At 39.7% G+C, this 25,744-nt stretch overlaps 1 protein-coding gene across 6 annotated transcripts in view; it reads right to left on the minus strand.

Annotated features, from left to right (window-relative positions):
• Positions 1-379: 379 nt before the first annotated feature.
• The window catches only part of JADE3 (jade family PHD finger 3), a 165,108-nt gene continuing 139,743 nt past the window's right edge, over positions 380-25,744 (minus strand). For all 6 annotated transcript variants that reach the window (XM_062183736.1, XM_062183732.1, XM_062183734.1 and 3 more), the window contains 5 exons: positions 21,280-21,447; positions 17,942-18,058; positions 7,273-7,743; positions 5,424-5,541; positions 380-3,455 (listed from right to left, as the gene is read on the minus strand). In XM_062183736.1, the coding sequence (XP_062039720.1) occupies positions 2,545-3,455; positions 5,424-5,541; positions 7,273-7,743; positions 17,942-18,058; positions 21,280-21,447 (1,785 nt within the window). In that variant the 3' untranslated portion in view covers positions 380-2,544. The remainder of the gene's footprint in view (positions 3,456-5,423; positions 5,542-7,272; positions 7,744-17,941; positions 18,059-21,279; positions 21,448-25,744) is intronic.

The raw sequence follows: 25,744 nt of genomic DNA on the forward strand, positions 1-25,744 counted from the left end.
TTAATATACCCACATGACTCCAAATGAATATTTTAAAGAGTATATATGTAAATAATGCCTGACCTAAGCCCTCTGGATCCTGACACTTTAGATAGGATCCATTTCCATGGTCATTTAAAAATTATGACAGCAAGGTTTTTAATCTTAATAGCCTGATGAAATCATGAGTTCTGGATGGAGTTCACATATTCAGAGTTCTCTTTGGCTCTTGGTATTGACATGAATCGTGAATCTGTGCATCTGAATCTTCCATTTTTCCTCGCCTCTTTCTTCCTCTTCTTGTTTTTATTGAATATACTTTTTTAAATATAAAAGGGACATGTTTTTGATTTTCAAAAACCAGTATGCCAAACTATAAAATTACCACACTGATAACAAGTAGCAGTTTTCATAATTTAATGAAAAAGTATTGGTAAAAAGGAGACAATTGAAAAAAGACTGCATTTATCTTGGAAAACTGGGCTATATAAGACAAAATGAAAACAAATTAATACAGAAGATTAAGAGGTAATACTTCAAATAACAAGAAATTGTAGCAAATGCATTTTGGGGCAACAGAAGGCTCCTTCATTTACCTAGGAAAATCCTGTAAAAATATTACAACTCTATTTCCCTGACTGGAATGATATTAAGTCAATACTCTCCCAGTGGTGTTACATATGGAATTTGGCTGAAGCATTGTTTTGATGTTTGCTTTTCCTCCCACTTGGAATTGAAAGGCATGAAAGTACACCAGCTACTAGTAGCAGTGCTGGCCTCTAATGTAAGGAGTTTACAGCACAGCTCCATTATAATCTCATTGCCATGAAGGTGTCAAATGAACAGCTACCCCAGGAGAACGCAAAGACAAAGCATAGAAATCTAGTGCACAAACAGGGGAAATTCTCTTCCTCCGTTTGGATAATTTTCATAGCTTTTTCCATTCAAACAAAATACAGGACACTTACAACACATGCTATGGCATGTTCACACACGTACATAGGCACAAAAGAAATTTTTTGAAGATGTAGTCAAAGGAGAAGCAAAATACAGATGTTTTCAGAACAGGAGAGGAAAAAGCAAAGGAACCCTTTAACAAGGCTACAAGAACAAAAGCCAGGTGGGGGTCGGCAGGGAGGAAAACCTTGTTTTCCATATGGATGGAGAGAAGGCCCCTGCCTTGACTGACTGGCACCTATTGTAGCTAGGCTGTTTCCCCAGTTAGAAACTTTGACAACTGGATATGACCTTTTTTTTTGCCTGAAAATTTCAAGACCACACTTTCCCAAACTAGAAGAAAGAGAACATTAATTTAAGGCTAAGAAGAAAAGAGAGCTGAGACTTATATTCTGCTTCACATTTTAAAACCTGTAACATTTCCCCCTTCTTTAAATGGGAAGCAGACATGTTTTTATCCACCCCCCTCAAAATTTAATTATTCTCTTTCTCCCAGAAATTCATCAGGGCTGATAGTTTGGGAACAGAGTATAAGCAACTTCTGAAAAAATGGCTCTAGCCTTACTGTTTGGGAACTTGCCTTGGATTCAAAATTGCTACAAAGCTAAATTATATCCATGTGTTACACACATGCTTTCAAATTCTGTTTGACAATAAAAATCTGTTTCAAAATTAAAGCAGGTAAGAATACTTAACCTCTGTGCACTTTATATTTAATTATACCTCAATAAAAACTTTATAAACATTAAAGCAGGTATACAAAAACTGTCAGCCAAACTCATTTTAGTCAAATTGATTTGAAAACAACAACACAAAACCCCTGACCTGGTACAAATACCCCAGAAATGGTCTCAACTTTTGGAAAGGCTCTGGGATCCTTCACAAATGACCAAACAGAGAATCAGAGCATTTTCCTTGGAAGTAGTACTTTTGTACTTCTGTAAACACTATCCACAAGTTAGCCTCTTATGCTTGTTAGCTGCATGAAATAGTTATGAGTGCGTCCCCAACAAGCAAGTCTAGGAACAGGCACTGGACACTTGTAAGCAGTAGCAGTATTGATTCAGTACGTCAAGATACTGTGAAAGGAACTCAACCCTGCGCAGAGCAAAGGAAGAGAGTAGTGAGTTTGACAGTATCTGAGAGTTGGTCTCCTGGCTTAGAGATACCAGTGGAATTAGAAATGTCCTACAGACAGGAGCTCTCAGAGTCACATGCTGTAGTTTCAAAAGTTAAGTAGTTTTAGTGTCTGGTAACCATGGTCTCTTGCAAATCTGTTAGTGACGCAAGGACACTTAATAATGTATTCATCAATGTGTTAATATAATTGGAAAGCTGCCCTGTATTTACTCAATAAATACTCTGGGTCCAGCTATTCCCAACAGCCTCTAACAAACCAACCTCTGGACAATCTGCAATTCTTGTAATGTGCTTGTGAAAACGAGACTTTGAAACCTTTTCAAAAACTGCAAGCAAATTTTACTGTGGAAAATTTTCTTTCTTTTCTCCATAACTCCCCCTAACATATGCTAGAATCCTTTTGGTCTATAGGCTTTCCCCAATAAATGGGACAAAGGCAAAGGCTGAGTTATATTTGCGAGTATCTCATCACCTCTGCGTTGAACTGTGGGAAAGGGGATGTGCTTTGCTTTTGCCATGGCACTCCCGTCTAGAGTCATGGGAAGGATTCTCCCTGTCTGAGCTCTCTCTCTTTACCCGAACCTTTTCTCTATTCCCATCACTTTCTGTTTCTGAATCACTCAGCTCCACATCTGGGCAATACCCATCGTTTTCATTATATGGAGCTTGCCCTGCAGATAGCCTGAGAAGCTGCCTATCCCAGAACTGTTCCTTGGGATTCACATTCTTAGTTGGCTTCATATAGCACTGGAGGTCCTCAGTGGTCTTCACCCACCTACTGGTGGTCTCTTTAAATGACCTGCTGAAGTGATCCATACTGGATTTTCTAAAGCTGCACTGACTAGCCAAGTGGGGGCTGCTCACAGACTCCTGGTCAGAGAACATCTCGTGTGAGCTGTCTTTTTGGGTGACATTCCCAGACCAGTTGCCCTCCAGACCATTAGGTGCGGCAAACTTGGAGCTAGGCTGATTTTTCCCATTCCCAATGGAAGACTGTCCCTGGAGGGCAGCCTGAAGGACCAGAGGCTTTCCCTGTGACTGCCCATGATAGTACTCCAAAGATGGACTTCTCCAACCAGGACTGGAATCCTTTGCTTCACCTCTGGAATGGCTGAGAGTGGCTGGCAAGCAGTTATTCTTGCTCTCTAGTGGCTGCCTTGGTATCGACTGCATACTCATTTCTAGCGACTCCTGAAGTGCCTGCAGGCTCCTTATATCGTGACCAGAAGAGGCGCTGTCAGGAGAGCAGGACTGGTGATCAGTCTCTGTGGAGCCATTTCTGCAGTCTTCTGCAGCTGACTTGGGCATTTTTAACTTTAAGGTAATTCTTGGTGGTGGGTAGAACAATGAGCTTTCTGGTGTAGTTGTCAAAGGAAGTCCTGAGTTCAAAAAGAAAATACTCATTTTAGCCACTGATTTAAATAACAATGTCCATGCTTATGGCAGAATTAGGGCACATACCTACTTTCACATTTCCAAATGTCTGACGAGCACCTGTCTTCAACAGGCGTGTATACTATGGGGTAGCAGCCAGAGTAAGCTAAACCAGAAGCTGCAGCTAAGTGTGCTGCAGACGAAAAGCTTAGCAATGACACTGTTTGCTGTATGGCAATCCTCTATCTCTTCACCTCTGTTCTCCTAGTCCACAAATGATCACAAAGAGTTGTCTGCTGTCTCCTGCATCTCCAACTCTGCTCCTTCCATTTCTGAAAACAGTGTCATGAGCAATGTGGAACAGGGTCTTCCAATTGTACATCTGTGTGTTTGTGTGTGTGCATGTGTGGGTACTGTCTAGCACTTGGGATGTGCCTTAAACACAGACTTTACAGATCCCCTCCTCCAATAACTCTTCGCCTTCCTAAAGCAAACCAAATACAAACCTGCAGAAATGTGGCACAGGTTGTGGTAGTACAGAGTATGTATGTGCTCTACCCTGGCATTAGAAGTTCCTGTGAATTTTATGATCTTAACCTAGAATAATCCCCTGACTACAAATGACAATTTTGGAGGTGTGGATGAGGTTTTGCAGTGGTAAGGCCAGCAGAAAAGAACTACAACATTTCTGTCAGTGGCCAGCTATGGGCCTGGCCTGGGGAGCGTGGGCAATCAGCTACCTGGTGATGTTGCTCAAAATCACAGGATAGATCTAACTCTATTATTCTGAGTGCTCTGAAATTAAAAAAAAAACAGTATCAAATAATTCCTCTCTGCATATTACTTAATCTTTTGTCATTATCATCTTACTGCAGACTCACAAAAATGAAAAACTGAGAGGACAGCTTTTAGTTGTCCCAATGGGCAGCATTTGTTCAAGGGTCTGTATGGAATATCTACAGCCCCCACCTCTACCTGGGGTTGCCACCTGCTGATGCTGCAAGCTGTAATGAGGCTGATTCCTACCAATCAGAAGCCATGTGACTAGGGGCCAATTTCCTCAGTGGGGGGTGGTGGTGGCATGGGGGGCTCCTCCCTGCTGTCCTTTGGTTTGCCTTGTTTTACCTGGCATGTTACTCTTCAGCTGCAAAGGCGTGCTGGCCCCTTCTACACCACTCTGTGATTCTTGCCACTCACAAATGCCTCAGAGCCTCTGCTGCCTACCTGACACTTCATTTCTGAGTGTTTCTTTTGCTCTATGGCTGGCCCAAGGCAGGAGCTGATTCTGCACATCTTGCTTAGTGACCCCTAGTTACTCAGGCTCTGCCATCAACCTCTGTGTTAAATGAGGCACAGGGAAGCTATAGGTATCGCTGATACCTGTAGCTATTGGCTGTCGTCATTCCAGCCAAGCTCCCCATGCTTAGGGCACTGTAATTACGCTGACATACCTCTCTCATCAAGTGGGCAGTGTATGTCGCAGCTGAGAATTCAGTCTTGCTAACCATCTGTCTTCTAACTCAGTTCTTAGTCCACAGTAGGTGCTCAAAAAATATTAGTAAATAAAAAGAGCCCAGATCTGTAACTCCTAGTTAAGGATTTGTTTTAATAGACTCTTATTAAGCTGAGTAACTCTGGGGTTAAGTGTTTTCTGGAAAATTGGATTAGATCTTATCACATTGATTTCTAAATGTAAAAGAATAATTTTGTGACTCCAACTAATGGCCGTGAATATCTCTCTGGGACCTAGATCATCTGTCTTAGACCTGAAACACCCACAACCTCACTCTGGGACTTTTTGCTTCATGATTTGACACTGCAAAGTTTTATCAGTGCCGGATGGAAGCAAATGAGATATTAGACAAGATTTTAAAAGGATTTTTCAGTGGACAATTGACATACAATCTAAATTGCTAAAATAGGTTAAACAAGAGTTTACATATGCATTAGGACACCTTGAACACACAGGTTACCTGCAGCAATTTCTTGGTTAATAAGCTGGACTTGCAACCCGAAGATCTGTTCCTGTAGTTTGTTTTGTGACAGTTTCAGCTTCTCACGTCTGCTTATCATGTAGCACAGGTTTCGGACCTGAAAGCCCAATCCCCAACAAGCAGAGATGTTTGTCACGTTAAACAATCTGACAGTTGAAGCTGTTAAGCTTCACTGAAGACAACTGAAGTCAGAAGAGGGGCTGGGGGTTGGTGAAAACAGAAGATAGAACCCAAGGGTCCTAGAATAGTCACTCCACAGGAATGCACACAGGATGGTCAATGATGGGATCATAGTTCCCATATCAATCAATAGCACAGCAAAATACTCCAAAACAGCCTTCTGAAATCTGCTCTATTTGTAGTATCCTGGAATCAATATTAATCTGAGCAGCCATGCTGGGAACATCAACTGATGGTTTTAACAATTCACCTTTGGGGCTGGCGCTGTGGCATAGCAGGTAGTTGCCACCTGCAATGCCAGCATCCCATATGGGCACTGGTTCGAGTTCTGGTTGATCCACTTCCAATCCAGCTTTCTGCTATGGCCTTGGAAAACAGTGGAAGATGGCCCAAGTCCTTGGGCCCCTGCATCCCTGTGGGAGATCCAGAAGAAGCTCCTGGCTCCTGGCTTTGGATAGGCACAGCTCCAGCCATTGTGGCCATCTGGGGAGTGAACCAGCAGAGGAAGACCTCTCTCTCTGTGTCTCTGGCTCTCTGTAACTCTGCCTTTCAAATAAATCTTTAAAAAATATTCAGCTTTCCCTCCAGATATGTGAGTACAAATGATGACAATGCTGAATCCAGTACAATTTTCTAAGGAGTGCTGGACCAGCAGGATAAAGGTATGCTGAGAACGCGGAAGTGGTTTTTTGGCTCATACTTTGAGCTCAACAAGTTTCCACAACCACATGAGTAAAGTCCTCACTTTCTTATACTGTGTCCCAGTTTATTCATCTGTAAACAGGATGATAACAGTATCTTTCCAGATGCATACTAGGATTAAATGAGTTAACATTTATGAAATGCAGAAAACACTATTGACAACAAAATAGTAGATATTATATAGGTACATATTAAATTTTTAAAAGTGAGGCAGATATGTCAATTCTCTTTCAAATTTGGTACAGAAACAATTCAAGTCACTTTATAATTATGCAATTCTCTAGGAAAAACATAGGACCTAACTTAGCTTTGAACCCCTGCAGTACCTAATTTACTAGATATGATACATATGAGTTATACTGAATTGTCTGGTCAAGTGGATCTCAACCAGGGATGATTTTGACCCCCCAGGTACATGCGGTAATTTGAAGACATTTTTGGCTGTCATGTTGGGAGTCATGGAGGTGCTACAAGTATCTAGTGAGTAGAGGACAGGGATGCTGCTCTTCGTACAATGTCTCCTACAACAAAGGACAGTCCCCTACAACAAACAACTATTCAGCCCCAAATCTCCACAATGCTGAGTTTTTGAAACCCTGATTTAACACGTTCTTGAATAAAATTCACTAAAGCTTTCTTCAGGTGGCAGTATCAAAATGTGTCAGTAAAATACAGTTGAGTCAATTTAGGCTCAAAAGTGAATAAAAGTAAACTAAATGAGAATTTATTTCAAATTAAAAGTTCAGAGCATATAAATGAGGCCTCTCCAATCCCCTGAATGTGCCTGCCAAAAATTTAAACAGAGCCCAATGTCTGGGGCCACAACGATATTATAACATAAGCAAGGACTCAGAAGCCCACACCATAATGAACTATTTTTAAAGTGGAAGTGGGTACTCCATTTCTATGCAGACCATAACACATCAGTCACAGGTGGTCACCTTACCCTTTCCAGGTCCTGCCGAAGGTGCATAAACATTCTCATGCGAGTGTGAATGCTTTCCTCTTTTGGCTGTATCAGGGCATTTTCTTCATCTTCCTTCGGAGGAAATAATGGCTTATTGAAGTTACTTTTGCGCTTCAGTTTCCAGTAGTTATAGATATAATCCACAGCCAGCGTGGGCATCCCCAGCTCTGCAGCCACATCTTCCATTCGGACGAAGGAATAGAACTCTTCCTCCAGCTCCCGAAGCTTCTGGGCCCGCAGGCTGATTTTCTCGCTTTTGGCCTGGCTCTGCTCTGTAGCCCTGTGGTGGGGGTACTCGGCCTCCCTGAGTTTCTGCCTGTTTTGGCTATGCTTGAGGCAGTAGGACCTGAACTTCACTTCATCCCCCTCATCTAGGATGGTCTTCATCTCAAGGCTGTGCTCGAAGGCACAGGTGACGTGGAAGGCAGTGATGCAGCTTTTCACAGAACACTACAAGAAGAAAACAGCTGTCAAGGTTGGGGGCGAGAGGGAGAGCCCTATGTCTCTGGGCCTAAATTAACAGCTTTTAGGAAGCAAATGAAAGACAAGGAGAAAATTGGTCCTAAACTGACCATGATAGATGCTTTTCAAGTAACTCAGGAAGCCTGCTCTTATGGAAAACAGCAAAAACGGAAGCTTAAACATGTGAAACTCCCCCTTTTAAAGTTTCAGCTCAAGAATTCAAGCTTTGGGCCGGTGCCGCGGCTCACTAGGCTAATCCTCTGCCTGCGGCGCCAGCACTCTGGGTTCTAGTCCCGGTTGGGGTGCCGGATTCTATCCCAGTTGCTCCTCTTCCAGTCCAGCTCTCTGCTGTGGCCCGGGAGTGCAGTGGAGGATGGCCCAAGTGCTTGGGCCATGCACCCGCATGGGAGACCAGGAGAAGCACCTGGCTCCTGGCTTCAGATCGGCACAGCGCGCCAGCCTTAGCAGCCATCTGGGGAGTGAACCAACAGAAGGAAGACCTTTCTCTCTGTCTCTCTCTCTCATTAACTCTGCTTGTCAAAAAAAAAAAAAAAAAGAACTCAAGCTTTAAGCTTTTCTGAGATGCTTTTCCTGACTCTCATAAGCAATCAGGTAGTGTTTTCTCTGTGTCCCCTGCATCACCTTATATATGCTTCTATAGTTGTATTTTTAGCACTGTACCTGAAGTATCATAACTGTCAAAACCCTGGTTATAAATCTTAAGGACAGTGGCTGTGTCACTCACTGTTGCATTGCTATCAACTATTAAACAAGAACTTGCCCAGAAAATGTTTCTGAACAAATAAAAGGAAAAGTCGATATTACTACCAGAGCAACCATTCGTTCTAAAATAGTCACAGGAATTCCAATATCTAAGTAACCTAACTTCTTGAAATTGTTTCTGTAGACCTGAGCTGTCCAACATGGTAGCCAACTAGTCATAAGTTTAAACTAATTAAAATTATATGCAATGAAAAATTAAGTTCCTCAGTCACATTAGCCACATTTCAACCATACTGGTTACCAGAGATGTAAAAACTTCCATCTTGTTGGAAGTTCTATCAGTATGGTTATAGACATTGTGAAAATAATTTTTAAACATTACACTATTCATTTATAGACTTAAAGCCATAATTACCATTAGTGGTTACAGGGTTATGGCTTGCCTTCCGAAGATTTAAAACGCATGGGTGCGTTTATACTCACATGTTTATGTAGAGGAAGAGGCAAAAACAAGAGAGAATTTGTTTCTAAGAAATGGTGAGAGGGGCTGGCGCTGTGGCATAGCGGGTAAAGCCGCTGTTTGCAGGGCCTGTATCCCATAAGGGCACCAGTTCGAGACCCGACTGCTCCAATTCCAATCCCAATCTCTGCTATGGCCTGGGAAAGCAGCAGAAGATGGCTCAAGTCCTTGGGCTCCTGTACCCATGTGGGAGACCTGGAAGATGCTCCTGGCTTTGGATCAGCACAGCTTTGGCCTTTACAGCCAACTGGGGAGTAAACCAGTGGAGGGAAGACCTCTCTCTCTCTCTTTCTCTCTCTCCCTTTCTGCCTCTCCTTCTCTCTCTGTGTAACTGTAACTTTCAAATAAGTAAATAAATCTTAAAAAAAAGAAATAGTGAAATCTCATTGTTGAAGCTGACTCTTTAGGAAGTCGACACTTCCAAAAAAAAAAGTGAAGGGCACACTGCTTAATTAAGTATCTAATAAGCTGGGTTTTTGATAATTAAACACACAGAATGACCTTGGATACAACCAAGGAGAAAAAGAATGCAAAACCGGACAGATTCTCCTTAGACTGAGAAATTCAACACCTAAGAGGATACTGGCAACTATCAAAGATTTAATGAGGCAAATTCTGCTTAAACTAATTTCACAGGGGGTGGCATTGTGCTGTTAACAGGTCGGGTGCCATCTGGGTGCTGGTTCAAGTCCCAGCTACTCCACTTCTGATTCCGCGCCCTGCTAATGTGCCTGGGAAAAGAGAAAGATGGCCGAAGTACTTGGGCCCCTGCCACCCACATGGGAGATGCGGAAGAAGCTCCTGGTTCTGGTCCGGCCCAGCTCTGGCTGTTGTGGCCATTTGGGAAGTAAACCAGTAGATGGAAGATCTCTTGACCCCCCCCACCCCCACCCCATAACTCTGCCTTTCAAATAAATAAAATAGATCTTTAAGCTAATTTCACAGGATAAGGAATATCTTCCAAGGATGGAATTTAAGTCTAAGGTCATCAGATCAGCCTCACATTTACTTTTGCTTGAATTTCCTCTACAGTACCTGATTTTCTACCTCCAGACCCTCCTACCTTCCTCCACCTTCCTTTAAGTGGTGATCTAGCTACTTATTGAATTCTTCACTGAGAAGAAGCTCATAATCTCCTAAGATAGCCCACTCTAACTTTGGAAAACTCTACAGGAAAAGTTTGTTACATGACATTGAAACCTACATCCTTGAAACTTCATGTATTTGACAAACCTCACGAAAATGAGGGTGATGGAAACTCAAGACATACTTTTAGCTTTTGTTTTTAGGTAGCTTTTGTTTTCACTTGGCTAAGACACTAGTCAGACAGTTAAAAAATAAATAGCAGGGCAAGCATTGTGGTGCAGCAAGTTAAGCTGCTGCTTGGGATGCCCGTATCTCCTATCAGAGTGCCTGGTTCAAGTCCCAACTGTTCTGTGCTTCTGATCCAACTTTCTGCTAACGTGCTTGGAAAGTAGCACTTGATGGCCCACCCACATGGGAGATATGGACTGAGTTCTGGACTCCTGGATTTGGCCTGGGTCAGCCCTGGCTGTTGTGGAGATTTGAGGGGAGTGAACTAGTGGACAGAAGATCTTTCAGTCACTTTGCTTTTCAAATAAATAAATAAGCAAATGAATCTTTTAAAAAAGCAAAAAAAAGTAGCAAATGCATTATTTAGCAAAAGATTTAAAGTGTTGGGCATAGTGCTGGTTTAATGTTTTATAACAGCTAAAAATAAGGGAAGAAAAAGCAAAAGAATTTTCCAAGGGAATGTATGCATGACATAAAAGGAAGGAAGCTAAGATCACCTGGTATGGGTGTTTGATCTAGAAGCTAAGATGTCAGCTGGGATGCACACAACTCAAGTGTCCTTAGGAGTGCTTAGGTTTCAGTTTATGGCTCCTAATATGAGCTCTGGGAGGCATGAAGACAGCTCAAGTAGTTGGTTCTCTACCACTCACGTGCGAGACACAGATTTAGTTTTGGGCTCCTCTTTGGCCTGGCCTAGCCCTGGCTGTTGCTGGTGCATGGAGAGTGAACCAGCCAATGGGAGCTCTGTCGTCTGACTCTCTCTTTCTGCCTCTCAAATAAAAACTATACTACAGATAAAGGATTGATAACCAGAATCTACAAATAAATCAATGAATGTTTTTTAAAAGTCACTTCTCTTGGGTCTAATTTTATAGAATACTGGAGTCAAGTACCTATTTCCTTTTTTTTCTAAAACACATGAGGGCACTGAAAAATTCATGGAAAATAGAATTAAAATATAAGTTTATTTTGATGCAAAAATTTTGAAATCCATGCATATGAGGGGGTCTTCAAAATGTGTATTATGAAACAAACTATACACGGATTTCAAAAATTTTTTGTACCAAAATAAACTTAAAAAGATAAAAAAATATAAAATCTTATTTATTTCTACCAATGTGACAGAGGAGGTATTATGACCTTTTTTTTTTTTTTTTACAAAACAGCTTTATTTTTAAAATTCTTTGAAAAATTAACTGTAAAAACGATGTTGTCATTGTGATAAGCTGTGATAAGCCAAGTAGCACTCATGAATGAGATACACTTTATATAAAACTCACCAGTTTTAAGTGTGTATTGCAGTGGTTTTTAGCATACTTAGAGTTGTGCAATCATTGCCATTACCTAATTCCAGAACATCTTCATTGCCTCCACTAAAGAAATATAGGGACTGGCACTATGGCACAGTAGGCTAAGTCCCTGCCTGTGCTGTCAGCTTCCCATATGGGCACTGGTTCAAGTCCTGGTTGATCCACTTCCAATACAGCTCTCTGCTATGGCCTGAGAAAGCAGTGAAAGATGGCCCAAGTCCTTGGGCCCCTGTACCCACATGGGAGACCCGGAAGAAACTCCTGGCTCCTGACTTCAGATCAGCTCAGGCTCTAGCCGTTGTGGCCATTTGGAGAGTAAACCAGCGGATGGAAGACCTTTCTCTCTGTCTCTCCATCTTTCTGTCTATAACTCTACCTCTAAAATAAATAAATAAAATCTGTAAAAAAAAGAAAAAGAAAAAAAATCACACCCATTTTTAGTCATTCCCTGTTCCCAACCCTAGCCCCAAGCAACCACTATTCTACTTTCTGTCTCTCTAGATGTTCTCCTTCTGAACATTTCGTATGACTGGAATCATATACCACATGGTCATTTGTGTCTGGCTTTTTTTCACTCAGCATTTTTTTAAGGTTTATACATATTGTAGCATGCATTAGAACTTCATTCCTTTTTATAGCTCCCGAATATTCATTGTGTAGATATACTCTATCCACTTACTAGTTGATATTTGAGGTTTTTTTTTTTTTTTTTTTTTTTTTTTTTTTTTTTTTTTTTTTTTTTTTTTACTTTTTGGCTATTATAAAATAATGCTGCTAAGAGAATTCACATAGAAGTTTATATGTGAATATATATTTTCATTTCTCTTGGGTATTGTGCATCAAAGGATTAATCTTGTCCAAAGAGAGGTTTAGCCCTTTGCCTCTAGCTCCTGAGAGGTCACCTTCTAAGCCCTTGGAACATACTGCCTGATAAGAGTGTTTCTGTTTCCCAGAGGCCTTGAGCCAAGTCAGATAGCCTCTGCTAACAATCTGACTTATGGTGCATGCTTTGGGCCTTGCAGTATCAGTCTGACCTTTGGGATCAGAGACTAAGGTCAGCCATGCAGATGGACAGCTGTGTCTAGGTAGCTGACACCCAATAAAATCTCTGAAGGCTAAGGCTTGGTGAGCCTTCCTAGTTGACACTACTCTGTGTGTATTATAACTGTGCCTGGGAGAAATAAGCATGGTTGCATGACTCAAGTTGGAGGGGGTAACTGGAAACTCCTTTCCTGGTCTCTCCTGGACCAAGTTCTATCTATGTGCTAATTTCCTTGGATGATTTTAAATCTGTATTCTTTCACTGTAATAAACCATGACTGTGAGTAGAACAGCTTTTCTGAGTTCTGAGTCCTTCTACTGAATTATTGAACCTGAGGGTGGTTCTTGGGGACCTCTTGAACTGCAGGTACACACTTAGGAGTGAAACTGCTAATTCACATGGTATATCTACATTTAATGTTCTGAAGAACTGCCTAACTCTTTTACACAATACCTGTATCATTTTCCATTTCCATCAGCTATGCACAATGGTTCCAGTTTTTCCACATTCTAGACAACAGTGCTTACTATTTGCCTTTCTTGTTATTCCCAACCTACTGCATATGAAGTAGTATCTCATTGTGGTTCACTTACTTCTAAAGGGGGAAATTTTTCCACATAATTCTGTTGAAACTGCAGAAAATAATTTTTGAAATACTTTCCAGTAGAGGGAAAATGCTACACTTACACATCCACATTTGTAAGGACAGTTTCTGTGTGATGAGCATTGGACTGAATAGGGTGGCTGGAATAAAAAACTTGAAAAAGAACATCACAGACTGATTTAGGAATTAAAGCACTTCTTTCTTCTGAACAGAAATATTTTGCTACCTGAAAACAGAAAAGTATGCTCTCCTAAGAGCAGATCAAACCTGCCTGGGGCACCAAGGGCCTGGGGCCTACGTCCTCACTGTTTTTTGTCCTGTCACAGGACAGTATCCATTTGGTTGCCCTTAATCCCCAGTAATTCATGAACAGACAAATGGATGCTGTTAGAACATTTTGATCAAATTTTGTCCCCAGAAACAATGTCATAAATGATCCAAACCAGCAAAAAAATAGCTTACTTCAGCCACTGTGTACTTAGAAACACTAGCACCAATATCGACCACTGGCCCATCTGATATCTTAACCCTAAGGGTCTACAGGTCTGAGGAGAGATGTCACTGCAGTATTATTCAACTTTTAACAGACTTCAGGCTTCTGAAGGCAAGGAGCAGACGGTCTTAGAATAATTTTTACTGACAAAATTTGAAGCATGTGAGGAAAATAGTAAGGCATTCCTTTTTGGAGGGGAGTATCCTTTTATCTCAACATTTCATTTTATTTTTCCTCCACCAGTACTACCTCTAATAGTCATTAAGTAGATGTACTTGTTTGCTCACCATTTCCCTATTAGCTGAAGATTTTTGCGTTTTTAAAAAGTTCACTTCCTTCACAAACTCTTTTTAGCCTAACAGTAAACTCACAGTGACCTACCAATTTATTTTGATTTCAACAGACTTATAAGTGACTTCAGACAGGTCTCTCTACTGTCAAGAGGAATGTATCTGAGCCTCAACTGTCTGACGATTCTATTCAGCTTGGTTGGATGAATGCTAGGCCTTTTAATTAGCAAAGTCAGATTGACTCTAGGAAATAATGTGAACAATAACAAGTACTACTAAAAGGACCACTGACATTAACTTTCTGTTAGGCACTGTGCTGAGTTCTTTAACACTTTAAGTAGATACTGTCATCTTCTCCATTTATAGATGGGGAAACTGAGGCACAGAGATGTTAAATACCTTCTCCAAGATTGCACTAAGTACTGAAAGGTGAAACCAAGATTTGAATCCCAGGAGTCTATCTCCAAAGGCCATATTCTTAACTACTCTTCTTTATTTCCCTTCAGAGAAGACCTAAAGCATCTGGATTTAGGTTAAATGGGGCTTGAATAGAAGATATAGAAGGATCCTAAGGGAATTCTGGAAGGCTGGCCGTTAGAGTGAGAGTGTCCAGGGTCTAGTCAAAGTTCAGAGCTGCCTGGCATACCTGATCTGAACCCAGACTTTAGGATCTGTTCCAAGATTACAGAGAAGCCTGTTTATGTGTGGTCCCATGAGCTACGAATGGTTTTACATTTTTAAATGGTGAAAAAAAAACCAAAAGAATATTTTGTGATATGAAAATTATATGAAATTTAAATTTTAGAGTCTATAAATAGTTTTATTGGCACACAGATGTTCATTTGTTTAAGTATTGTCTATGGCTGCCTTCACACTACAAAAGAAGGGTTGAGTAGTCATGACAGAGACAGTATGGCCCCCTCAGCCCCAAAATATTTACTATTCAGCCATTTATCAAAAAATTTGCCAACCACTGCTCTAACCAATCAGGCCCCTAAATAATCTCTTTGACCTTCTCTTTTCACACACACCATTCCAGCCTCACTGGTCTCTTTCCTGTCTCTCAAAATGGCCAGACACATTTCTATCTTAGGACCTTCACAATGGCTGTTCCTCTGCCTGGAATCCTTCTATCCTTCTATCCTAAAATTTGCATAGCCCCTTTTCTATTTCTTAAATTTATTTTTAAATTTTGGATTAACATGTGTTACTGCACATTTTTAAAGGGTATAATGCAATATTTTAACACACATACATAGCTTAAACTGACCAGAATAGGTAATCAACTTTCCAATTTCCTTATCTTTTCTTTGTGTTTAGAGCCTACCAGCTCTTCTGTTCTTTTTTTTTTTTTTTGACAGGTAGAGTTACAGACAGAGAGACAGAGAGAAAGGTTCTCCTTCCGTTGGTTCACCCCCAAAATGGCTGCTACAGCTGGCGCTGCGCCGATTCGAAGCCAGAAGCCAGGTGCTTCTTCCTGGTTTCCCATGTGGGTGCAGGGGCCCAAGGACTTAGGCCATTCTCCACTGCCTTCCCGGGGCCACAGCAGAGAGCTGGACTGGAAGAGGAGCAACCGGGACTAGTACCCAGCACCCACATGGGATGCCGGAACCGCAGGTGGAGGATTAACCAAGTGAGCCACGGCACCGGCCTCTCTTCTGTTCTTTACATAGAATATAATACAACAGCATGAGCCATAGTCACTCCACTATGCTGCAAAACACCAGAACCTGTTACATTCACCTTCTCTTGCCTTCAAGTCTTTGCTGAAATTTTACTTCCACAGTGAGTCCTACCCTGACCACTCTATTTAAACCGTTAACTTGGGCTTCTGCCTCACATTCCCTTCCTTAACATACTCTGTATCTTTACCTTTCTATAGCACTTAGCATCCTCTAACAATGCTGTTAATATTTACTGTTTATTGTTTATTTCTCCCAACTAAAATGTAAGCTCCATGGTACAAGATTCTCCTTTGGTTCATCAATAGGCTCAAAGCCTGGCATACAATTAGACATAAATATTTGTAGCATAAATGTAATTTCTTAAAAGAAAAATTTATGGGTTTCAATTTGGCAAGACCAAAACGAAGAATTTAAACTCTAAGTAATGACAATGAGAAAACTGCCATGAAAATGAGGAATCTCCTCCAGAATGTTTCATCTACCCATCTGTTCATCCATCAATCTAATATTTATTGTCTGTATGTGATGTCAGGGCCTGGGGGGAATCTAAGGATGAAACAGTCTGAGCTTACAGTCTAAGAGGGAAGAAAAAACTCATAAATAACTACAATAAAGGGAAGAATGTGGTAGTGCATAATGCAGGGCTGTAATGCAAATCTAGGTCTGCTAAGGTCAAGGTTAATATTTTCTCTTACCACAGTCATGTTGCCAGTAACTAAAGGTTATTAAAAACATTCCTGAAGACAGCAAAAGTTGGGGGAAAATACAAGAACTACAGTAAGGAAAATAAATAAATTACTGGATATTATAAAATGATTAATTACAAAAACATGGGAAATATTCCATTTTTAGTGAAGAAATACATATCACAAACTAATCTATGGTACAATAAAATATAAATATATTTTCTCAATAAATACTAACTGAACACTAACAATGCAAAGGCACTTTACAAGTATCAGGCGAAATTCACAAAAGAATTGTAGACAATCTTGGCCCTTAAGGGGCTCATATATGGGGAACATGGACCAAGAGAACTAAAACATAAACAGGTAATATGTTAGGGTAAAAGACCCCATTGGATGATTTCCTTTCAAATTTTTCTTTTTTGCAATTGCTAAAGAGCTGTGGTTTAAATACAATTAGCAAAAAAGAAAAAAAAAAGAACAAAAAAATGAAAAATATACAACTCTGTTAGATATAAAAATTAATTTAAAAAATTAAAAAAGCCTTTGGGAGTCTAGACTGTGTTCTTTAAATATCATTTCCTAGTAGAAGAACCAGGGCCCCTTGGAAGAGTAGCTAATTCCAGGTCTGGTGCAAGAAATATACAAGATGAACCTGGAACATGATGTTCTCATGCTAGACAACATGGAACATCTAGAGCCACTGTGCCTAAGCTATACCACTGTATCGCTCCTTCTCTGTGAAGGTCAGCAGGTGAAACCTAACTCCAATTAGTTCTGCAGTTCATTTGCAGGAGGTTTGAGGAGTAGAAGGTGGTCAATCTTTCCTTCCTTCTTGTCAGCAAAGCTACCTTGTTATGTTTGGAATAGAAAATAAAATGACAGTATGGAAAGGAAGATTATGCAGAATTATCCTTTATCCCTTTACTGGAGGCAACTTCTTTTTCCAATCTTATCTAAGTCCTCGATCTTACCAGCTGCTATTATTGTGTTCCATGCCAGCTGCTACTTGTATTTCAAGCAGCTGAATTCCTTTGCTTCAGATATCTCAGAAAAGTTTACTTGCACTATCATATACAACAAATGTACCTATGAGAATGACATTCAAAACTATCCAAAAGAATTAACTCACTCAATGCATCTTTCCCTACCAAAATGGCTAACATCAGTACCACCTATCAAATCATCCTGTAACCCTAGTCCATTTACAGTTAGTGGGTAGGCCACACAAGAACATGGGTCTGGTTATTTTAGAGTTATTGCTTATTTCCACTTAGGATGGTATCTATCATTAGCTTCAGAATGCAATGCATAAACTCTGACAGCAATGGATGGAAATTAACTATCTCTATGAATACTGAAAAGAAAAAGCAGGACAGTTCAGAGGCAACAGATAGAATAGTCATTTCCAGAAATGGTCTGTACAATTGCAGAGCCCTAGGAATGAGTGAGTGGCCTCCTGAGTGCCCCTTGGCCAATTTGGGGTTAGCCTGCTCCACCACTTCTCATGGGGACTTACCTGAATACAAGCCCCTGTCTTCAACTTGCACAGACTGCAGACTAAGGCCCACCGACTTGGGGGGATGTGAGAAATCTTTGTGATTGGTTCCATTCTCTCAGGACAAGCAATGCTGACCTATAGATAAAACATCACATAAGGCAGAAGCACCAAGGCATCCCAGAAACACCATTCACAAACCATAAATGATGCTACATGAAGCTCCAGAACACCAATACAATGGAGTTTAATAAGCCACATCTCTTAAGGTTAATATGGAACCAAGACTAAATAAAATTTGTCTATCCACCGCATGGTTCTTCATTCATTTCCAGTTATGTAAATGATTCATATAAGGGATGAGAGGGCAGGAGTGTAGCCTAGGCATGGTTACCTCAATGAATCAGAGATTGCCAATATTTTACATAGGAACCAAAGAAAGCTACTAAGGAAAGAAATTAAAACTTAGAAATTCTAGACGACACATTAGGGACAGATCCCACATGGGGTGTAAGTACACAGTGACTCCTGTTGCTGATTTAACAATTTGACACTCCTGTTCATGGCGTCAGTAATCTCCCTAGGCTCTAGTCATGAGTTGTCCCTAATGTGTCGTCTAAAGCGAAGTGATGCTATAACTAGTACTGAAACAGTATTTTTATACTTTGCGTTTCTGTGTGGGCACAAACTGATGAGGTCTTTACTAATTATATACTGAAGTGATCTTCTGTATATAAAGAGAATTGGAAATGAAAAAAAAAAAACAACCTGGTGTTAAAATGGAAATGGCATAGAAAATTAATTAATTTGAAAAAAAATTATGTAGGTTCTCTGTCTTTAATGTGCTGTACATTGCTATTTAATGCTATAATTAGTAATCCAATGGTAGTTTTTTCACTTTATGTTGCTATATGGGCAAAATGTTGAAATTTTTACCTAATATATACTAAACTGATCTTCTGTATACAAAGAGAATTGAAAATGAATCTTTACATGAATGGAAGGGGAAAGGGAGCGGGAAAGGGGAGGGTTGCGGGCGGGAGGGAAGTTATGGGAGGGGGGAAGCCATTGTAACCCATAAGCTGTACTTTGGAAATTTATATTCATTAAATAAAAGTTTAATTTAAAAAAAAACTTAGAAATTCTAGAGATAGTGCCACATGACTTGCTATTTCATTTAATTAAGTAAGGATGAATATCAGAGGCAGTGACAAGTTTTTCCCTTTGATTTACAAAGCAACATGATATTGTTGGAAAGTTGAGGTAAATTTATGAAGAGACTGCAGCATATGAGTAAAAAGGATGAAGATGTTAGCATTTCTAAACCAAAGTCTTTAAAACTTATCATCAGCTTACTCTACTCCTTCAACCAAGTAGCCTCAAAGTGAAATTAATCTTTGGAAAATTGCTGAAAGGAAAGGGATGCTTTAACAAAAGATGGAAAAATTCTTTTCCATGTGGAAATAAGAAGTCAAACAACCTTGGGTAATTGTTGTGTGGGTTTTTTTTTTTTAATAAACATATACATGTGTTTCTAAGAGAGAGATACAATTTAAAAACATGAATACCTGCCAAGTAAGGATGGTCAAAGTAGTATAAATCCTGCCTACATCAGGAAACTGAGTTCAAAAAGGTAGTAGAAAACAAGAACTAAAAATCATAAGAGAATGTCAACAGCTGTGAAGTCTTACGTTATTTTATAGAACTCTTCCTGAGTCATATTTCACTTTTATGAGCTGACAGGACTGCTCTATTAGTTGGGGAATTTGCTGCTAGAAAACAGTCAATCTCAGGGCAGAAACCTGAGCTCATTTTACAATGTCTGTAAGTTGGATGTTCTTAGCTAGAAAAATAAACTACTACTCAAATAGTTTTTAAAAATACTGATGTCTATAAGCCATAAGAACACAACACTTTGTATGTAGGGCCTTTAGTTTAATTCTATGAACTTAATTATTAGATAGAAACTCCCCTAGAACCAATATTAACAAGATTAAAGCCACAGAAATTTTAAAAGGTGAATGAATTACTAACACAGTATTACCAGCTTCCCATTAACTGAATGCTACACTCTCTCATGTTATGCAGTTAAATTGCCTAACAAATTTGTTAGCTTGGACAGGGGCTAGGGAGAGAGAGAGTGTAAGGAATCTCCAAATAGCTAAAAAAAAAAAGGAGGGGGGAGTCACAGCCACAAGAAATAAGAAGAAATGTCTGGAAGTCTTGTTTTAATAAAGTTAGTGCACATGTAGACCTTCAGGAAATAGCATCTACTGAGAGACCAAGTTAGATAATGAGGACTAGCATTTTAAATAAAGAAGGTCTTAGGCAAATGGTGAGTCTAAGCTCTGAAAAGAGCTTCAAAGGTAAAGGACAAGGGTGGGTGTTTTGGTGCAGCAAATTATGCTGCTGCTTAAGGACACCTGCATCCCCTTCAGAGTGCCTGGCTTTCAGTACTCCATGCTTCTGATCACTCTTTGTGCTGATACACCCCAGGAGGCAGTAGATAAGGCCCAAGTACTTGGACTCCTGCCATCTATGTGGAAGATCCAGATGGAGTTCCAGGCTCCTGGATTCAGCCTGGCCTAGTCCTGGATGTTGCAGGCATTTGAGGAGTGAACCAACAGATGGAAGATCTGTCTCTCTGCTTTTCAAATAAAATAAATCTTTTAAAAAAGGTAACACGCAACCATTATAACAGTAAAAGAACTATTGCTCACTTTATATGTAATAGCCCAAAATCAGAAATAACAATCAAAGGAGAATGGATAAATAAATCATAGTATATCCGTATAATGGAATATTACACATCAATCAAAAGGGGTAACTATTGATTTATGCCACAACATGGAGTGATAGCCAGATAGAAAAGAGTACATACCTTATGAGTTCATTTAAATTCAAAAACATATAAAACTAATCCACAGTGACAGAAACAAAATGATGGCTATTCTTGAGGACAGGGTCTGCAGAGTGGGTATGAGATACCTTTCTGGGGTATTCCATGTTTTGATCTGAGTTGTAGTTACAGATACATACACTGTAAAAATCCATGAAGCTCTACAATTAATATTTGCTAAGTTAAGGACTGTTTTATTTAAAAAACAATCTGCTACTAACACCCTGGTCTTTCTTGCCTCTCCTCTCCAACTGCTGGAAGTACCACATATAAACTAATCAGCATGGACTTCCATGGGCACTTGTTCCAGAAGGATCTGAGGTAGCTCAAGTGGAAGCATTATTTACCTCAAAACAAACAGGCAGGCATGAAGCATCTCCATGCTAACCCTAAGTCAGTCTGAACAGGGAACAGGGACATCCTGGAGCAAACAGCCTCATAGGCCTGGATGAATTCTTACCTCTGGAATCCACAGGGCACAGCTGACATGAGCCCATTTACTCCCTGTCCTGGTGGACTTCATGGCTCCCCCTTTCTTTGGACATAACAGACACTGCGGATGAATGCCCAGGACACAGGAGCGACACAGCCAGCTGCCTTCTGGGACCTTGAGGATGCCATAACAGGCCTGGAAGCACGAGGAGGAGAAGGGAAAATGGTCAGCATCTTCTCACCAGGATTGATGTCTGTTCTGATAGTCACAGAACAACCTCTGCTTTTGAGAGAGGCAAATAAAGCCAAAGAAGTGTATACCCAGGATTTAGTTATTTTGCAACAAAAAAGCAATTTCCAGCATCTGTCCTAAGATCAGCATGTCTGCCCATGAGAACTGGTTTTCAGGACGACAGAACAAGACTAGAAGGAGATAAACCCAAAGGCTAGCCCAACTGTTACCTGACTGTTGGGATTATAAACCTATATATTTATTTTTTGTCTCTGTTTCTAAAGTTTCTCTAATGATTATGTATTATAATTAGTCAAACTTACTAAACAATTTCTACATGTTGGGCACTGCTGTGAACAGGAAAAAAAAGTGTTATGAGGAACAAATAGGTTAATGTTTATAAAGAATGTAATAAAGCCTGGTGCATGAAAAGCACTCAGCAAATCACAGCAATCATTTGCTTGGGTTAAAGAAAATGGGACTTATGAGTGAATCTTGAATACAATATTACACTAATCACAATAATCCATAATGAATTCTAGAAACTGCTTCAAATCCTTTATGGAATGAAGTTGAGCTAATAAATGAACTACTGGTAGAGGTGGGAGATTAGCTAGGAAACATTCTAGACATCCTTTTCTGTATCCCCAATTTCATCCATCCTTTCCTCTTTACTGCTCCACACTATTTAAGCCTGGAGGACACCTGCTTCCCTATGTGACATGGCACACCCTTCATCACTGATTCAATATGGCAGTTTCAAAATCTCTACCTGCCCTAAGAGATTCACACTTGGCTCAGCTTCAAGTAATAAGAGCTGCTATCATATAGGCCCTGAAATACTTGTATCTTTTCTAATCTCCTTTCTGTATCACCACCATGCTTCCTTTTCTCCAGATCTAAATTCCTGGATTACCCGTTTTTCTTCATCCACTGTCCCTTGGGCTTGCTACTCTTCTCAATAGAGTGGTCCTAAGACTCTTGCCTTCCTCTCAATACCCACCACAACTGCTCCATCCAAGTTCTCATCATCTCATTCCTGTATTATTTCTAGATTCTCTTCACACCTTTACTTTTTCCTCTATTTGGCTTCCATATTCTCACTAAAACAAAGCTTTCATACTGTCGCACAGTGGTAAAATTTTCAGGGATTCCTTTTGCTCTCATCTGTCCCCCTATTTAAACTACAAGTTGGCTACTGCTTGAGGCCTGTCTGTAAGGCCAACAAGAAAACAACGTTTTCATATTTTTAAGGGCTGTAAAAAGAATATGTAACAGAGACTGTATGTGGCATGCAAAGTCTGAAATATTTACTATCTGGTCCTTCAGAGAATAAATTTGCAGGCCCTTGATCTAAAGCTTGTGGCTCCTCACACCTCACTGTGCTCTCATGCCCCATCACACCCAAACACAGAGCCCCTGACTTGGAGAGGCAGGCCTCCTGTTTTTTTCCACAATCAACTCCCTTTTTTGCTTAATCAAACCTTTTACACCTGGTTCAAACTCCAGGCCTCTTCCAAGAATCCTGCTTAGGTCAGAATAGCCCGGTGTCTACCCCATGGCCCAACTTTGGTCTGCAACTCCATGCAATTTCCTTCACTAACTATGTAGTCAGCATGATGATGTATTCTTGTTCTCTACTTTTCCTGCTGGGCTTCATCTCTTCAGAGAAATTTTAAAGTCACTGAAGCTAGAGCTTTTATTTACCTGGAATTTATTTACCTGGAATGCCTCCTATGCTGAGCTCAAGTGGGTGGTTTCATAGAACAAATTAAAGTAGCCCTCAAGTGCACACTGTTCTCATGACAGTGGTGCATCATTTTATAAAGTTCCTAATCTTTGAAACTCTTCTTTCTCTGAGGTCCAGAATGTTTACTAGGAAATGAAATCAAGCTTCCTCCCTAAAATAGAGCCTCTTTCAAACTGGCAGAAGGGAGGACAATGGCCAGTTCTAGGAATACCTTTTATCTCCTGACTATTCTATCAGGCAGAAAATAATATATTAAGCCTTTTTAAAAACATATTTATGGCCATAAGATGATAGAAACTTACATTTCATAGCAGTGGCTCTCAACTTTTTCTGGACCATAAAATGATGGAGCCTGTGGAATCTTTTGAGAAAACTGTGCACATCCACTGACATATTCATACCATATATATATATATATATATATATATTTATAATTTCAGGGGACAAATAAACTCAGTATCAAGTATTTTAAATATATGTAAATATATATGTATATACACAACATATTTAAAAACTAAGAAAAAACACCAATAAAAAACAAACAAAATCACCCTATAAGAACATGTACCTTCAAGCAAATTAAGTCAGGTCTTAATCTGAGTGCTCAACATTTGGGCTAAGAAGCAGAAAATGGAATAGTCTCAACTTTCACATTTTTTAAAAAGAAGACATTAAGTTTATCATTAAAACCTAAAGCCCATTCATGTACACTTCTCTATTAAGGTACTGAGCATATTGTATTTTCATCACTGAAAAACAAAAACTGAATATAACCTAGTGGTTGTAAAGAAGGTAAGTCATACTTAATATTATTCAGATGTCAGCATGTCCCCATTCTGTTAAAGAGTAAACATCACCTTCCAAATAATCTTAAGTCATTTTTCAGTCAACAGAGGGAGCTCTAACTTAAGTATCTCTTCAGAATCTAAGTAAAAACACTCTAGAAGAATCTCCTACATGAAACTTAATACGGCACCAACATCTCAGCTTTAATACATATCAGTTTACATTCTGGAAGGCATGATCTGTTGTTATTGTCATGTCTTTCTAAGTGAGGGAGGAGTATCACTTACAGTCATTATTGGCTATGTTTTAAAAAAAATACAATTGCTTTGGGGAGAATTACTATGCCACATTTAATTTTGTTGAAGAATCAGAAAATAATTCCATAATATTTGTTCTAATTGTGAAGGAAAAATATTGAAAATTTATGTAGATGATCTTTGCACTATACCATTTAAGCCTACTACAGAGCCATAATAATTTATCTGAAACCTTGAGGTTGAGAAATTTTAGGAAAATGATATGGTATATACATGATATATTACTTAACTTCACAGTGGGAATATCACATAATCTAATCATATAATTAGATTGTATATAATCTAATTAATAGTTCTCTAACAGAATATTTATGAATATTTACACAAAACAGATAAAGACTATAAATAGTTTTGTATTGGGTTTTAGTATTGTCCCAAAATCAGTTGTGGTGTAAAACTTCAGCAAATTATGAAGTTTTCAGAGCTTTATAATTTTTGAATTGTGAAGGGACTGTGGGCCAATTTTTTCAGATACTGAAGTTTATACTTAAATGGTAAAGTTTTTTTTATCTCACTGAAAATGTGACATAAATGCCAATAATTGGTAGAGTGGAGATAAATTTTCAAATTTCACTATTTTGAAGGATAATCGTAAAGTAAGAAAAAGGCCCAATTAATCACAGAATAATTCTGAGGACCTTTTACATACAGAGGGTTGGGTTAGGGAATTAAAGTCTTAAGCCCTCTCTATATCTTACGTGATCTATCCTAATCATTTCATCCAGAATCATCTTTCTAAAATATAAATAATATCCCTTCAGGGTTGACAAGACAAAATATAAGTTCCTCAGTTTGTCAGAAGGTCCTTCGCATGTACCCCTTTTTTCCTCCCAGACTACCATGCTCCGTGCCTTCCTTTGCTCTACTCCAGTGCTCCACAGTTTTGAAGCACTCAGAGAGTTGCTTCTGATACATTCTGCCTACTCTTCCTACCCCATCTCAACATGTTCTTGTCTCTGAACATACTTTGGTGGTTTACCTGTCATATGCTTTTGGATATTAAGATTCAGATTGGATGCCATTTTCTGGACGTTATCCCTGATTCCTATCCCTCCCAAGCATTACCACAGCAGCATGGACTTCAATCTATAAGAACACTTGGCATACTATGCTAACTTGGAAGTTTCCTTGTAGTCCCTACGGCAGACTAAGATCTTCCTGGGGGCAGAGACCATGTCTGCCTCTTCAGCACTGACCGTTTCCTCAGCATGCAGCACAGCCTTGGCCCATGGATGGTGCTGAGTACCTATTTGCTAGATAAATCAATGACATGAATGAAACATACAGCAGGTTCAGAAGAGTGAAAAATCATTTAGGGTAAGGGTAGGGGAGTTCAAGAAAGGACTTAGCTAGATCCTAGAAGTTATGTAGATTTTTGACAGCTGGAGATGGGAGAAATCTTTTTAAA

The sequence above is a fragment of the Lepus europaeus genome, chromosome X, assembly GCF_033115175.1.
Source record: "Lepus europaeus isolate LE1 chromosome X, mLepTim1.pri, whole genome shotgun sequence".
Classification (NCBI taxonomy): Eukaryota; Metazoa; Chordata; class Mammalia; order Lagomorpha; family Leporidae; genus Lepus; species Lepus europaeus.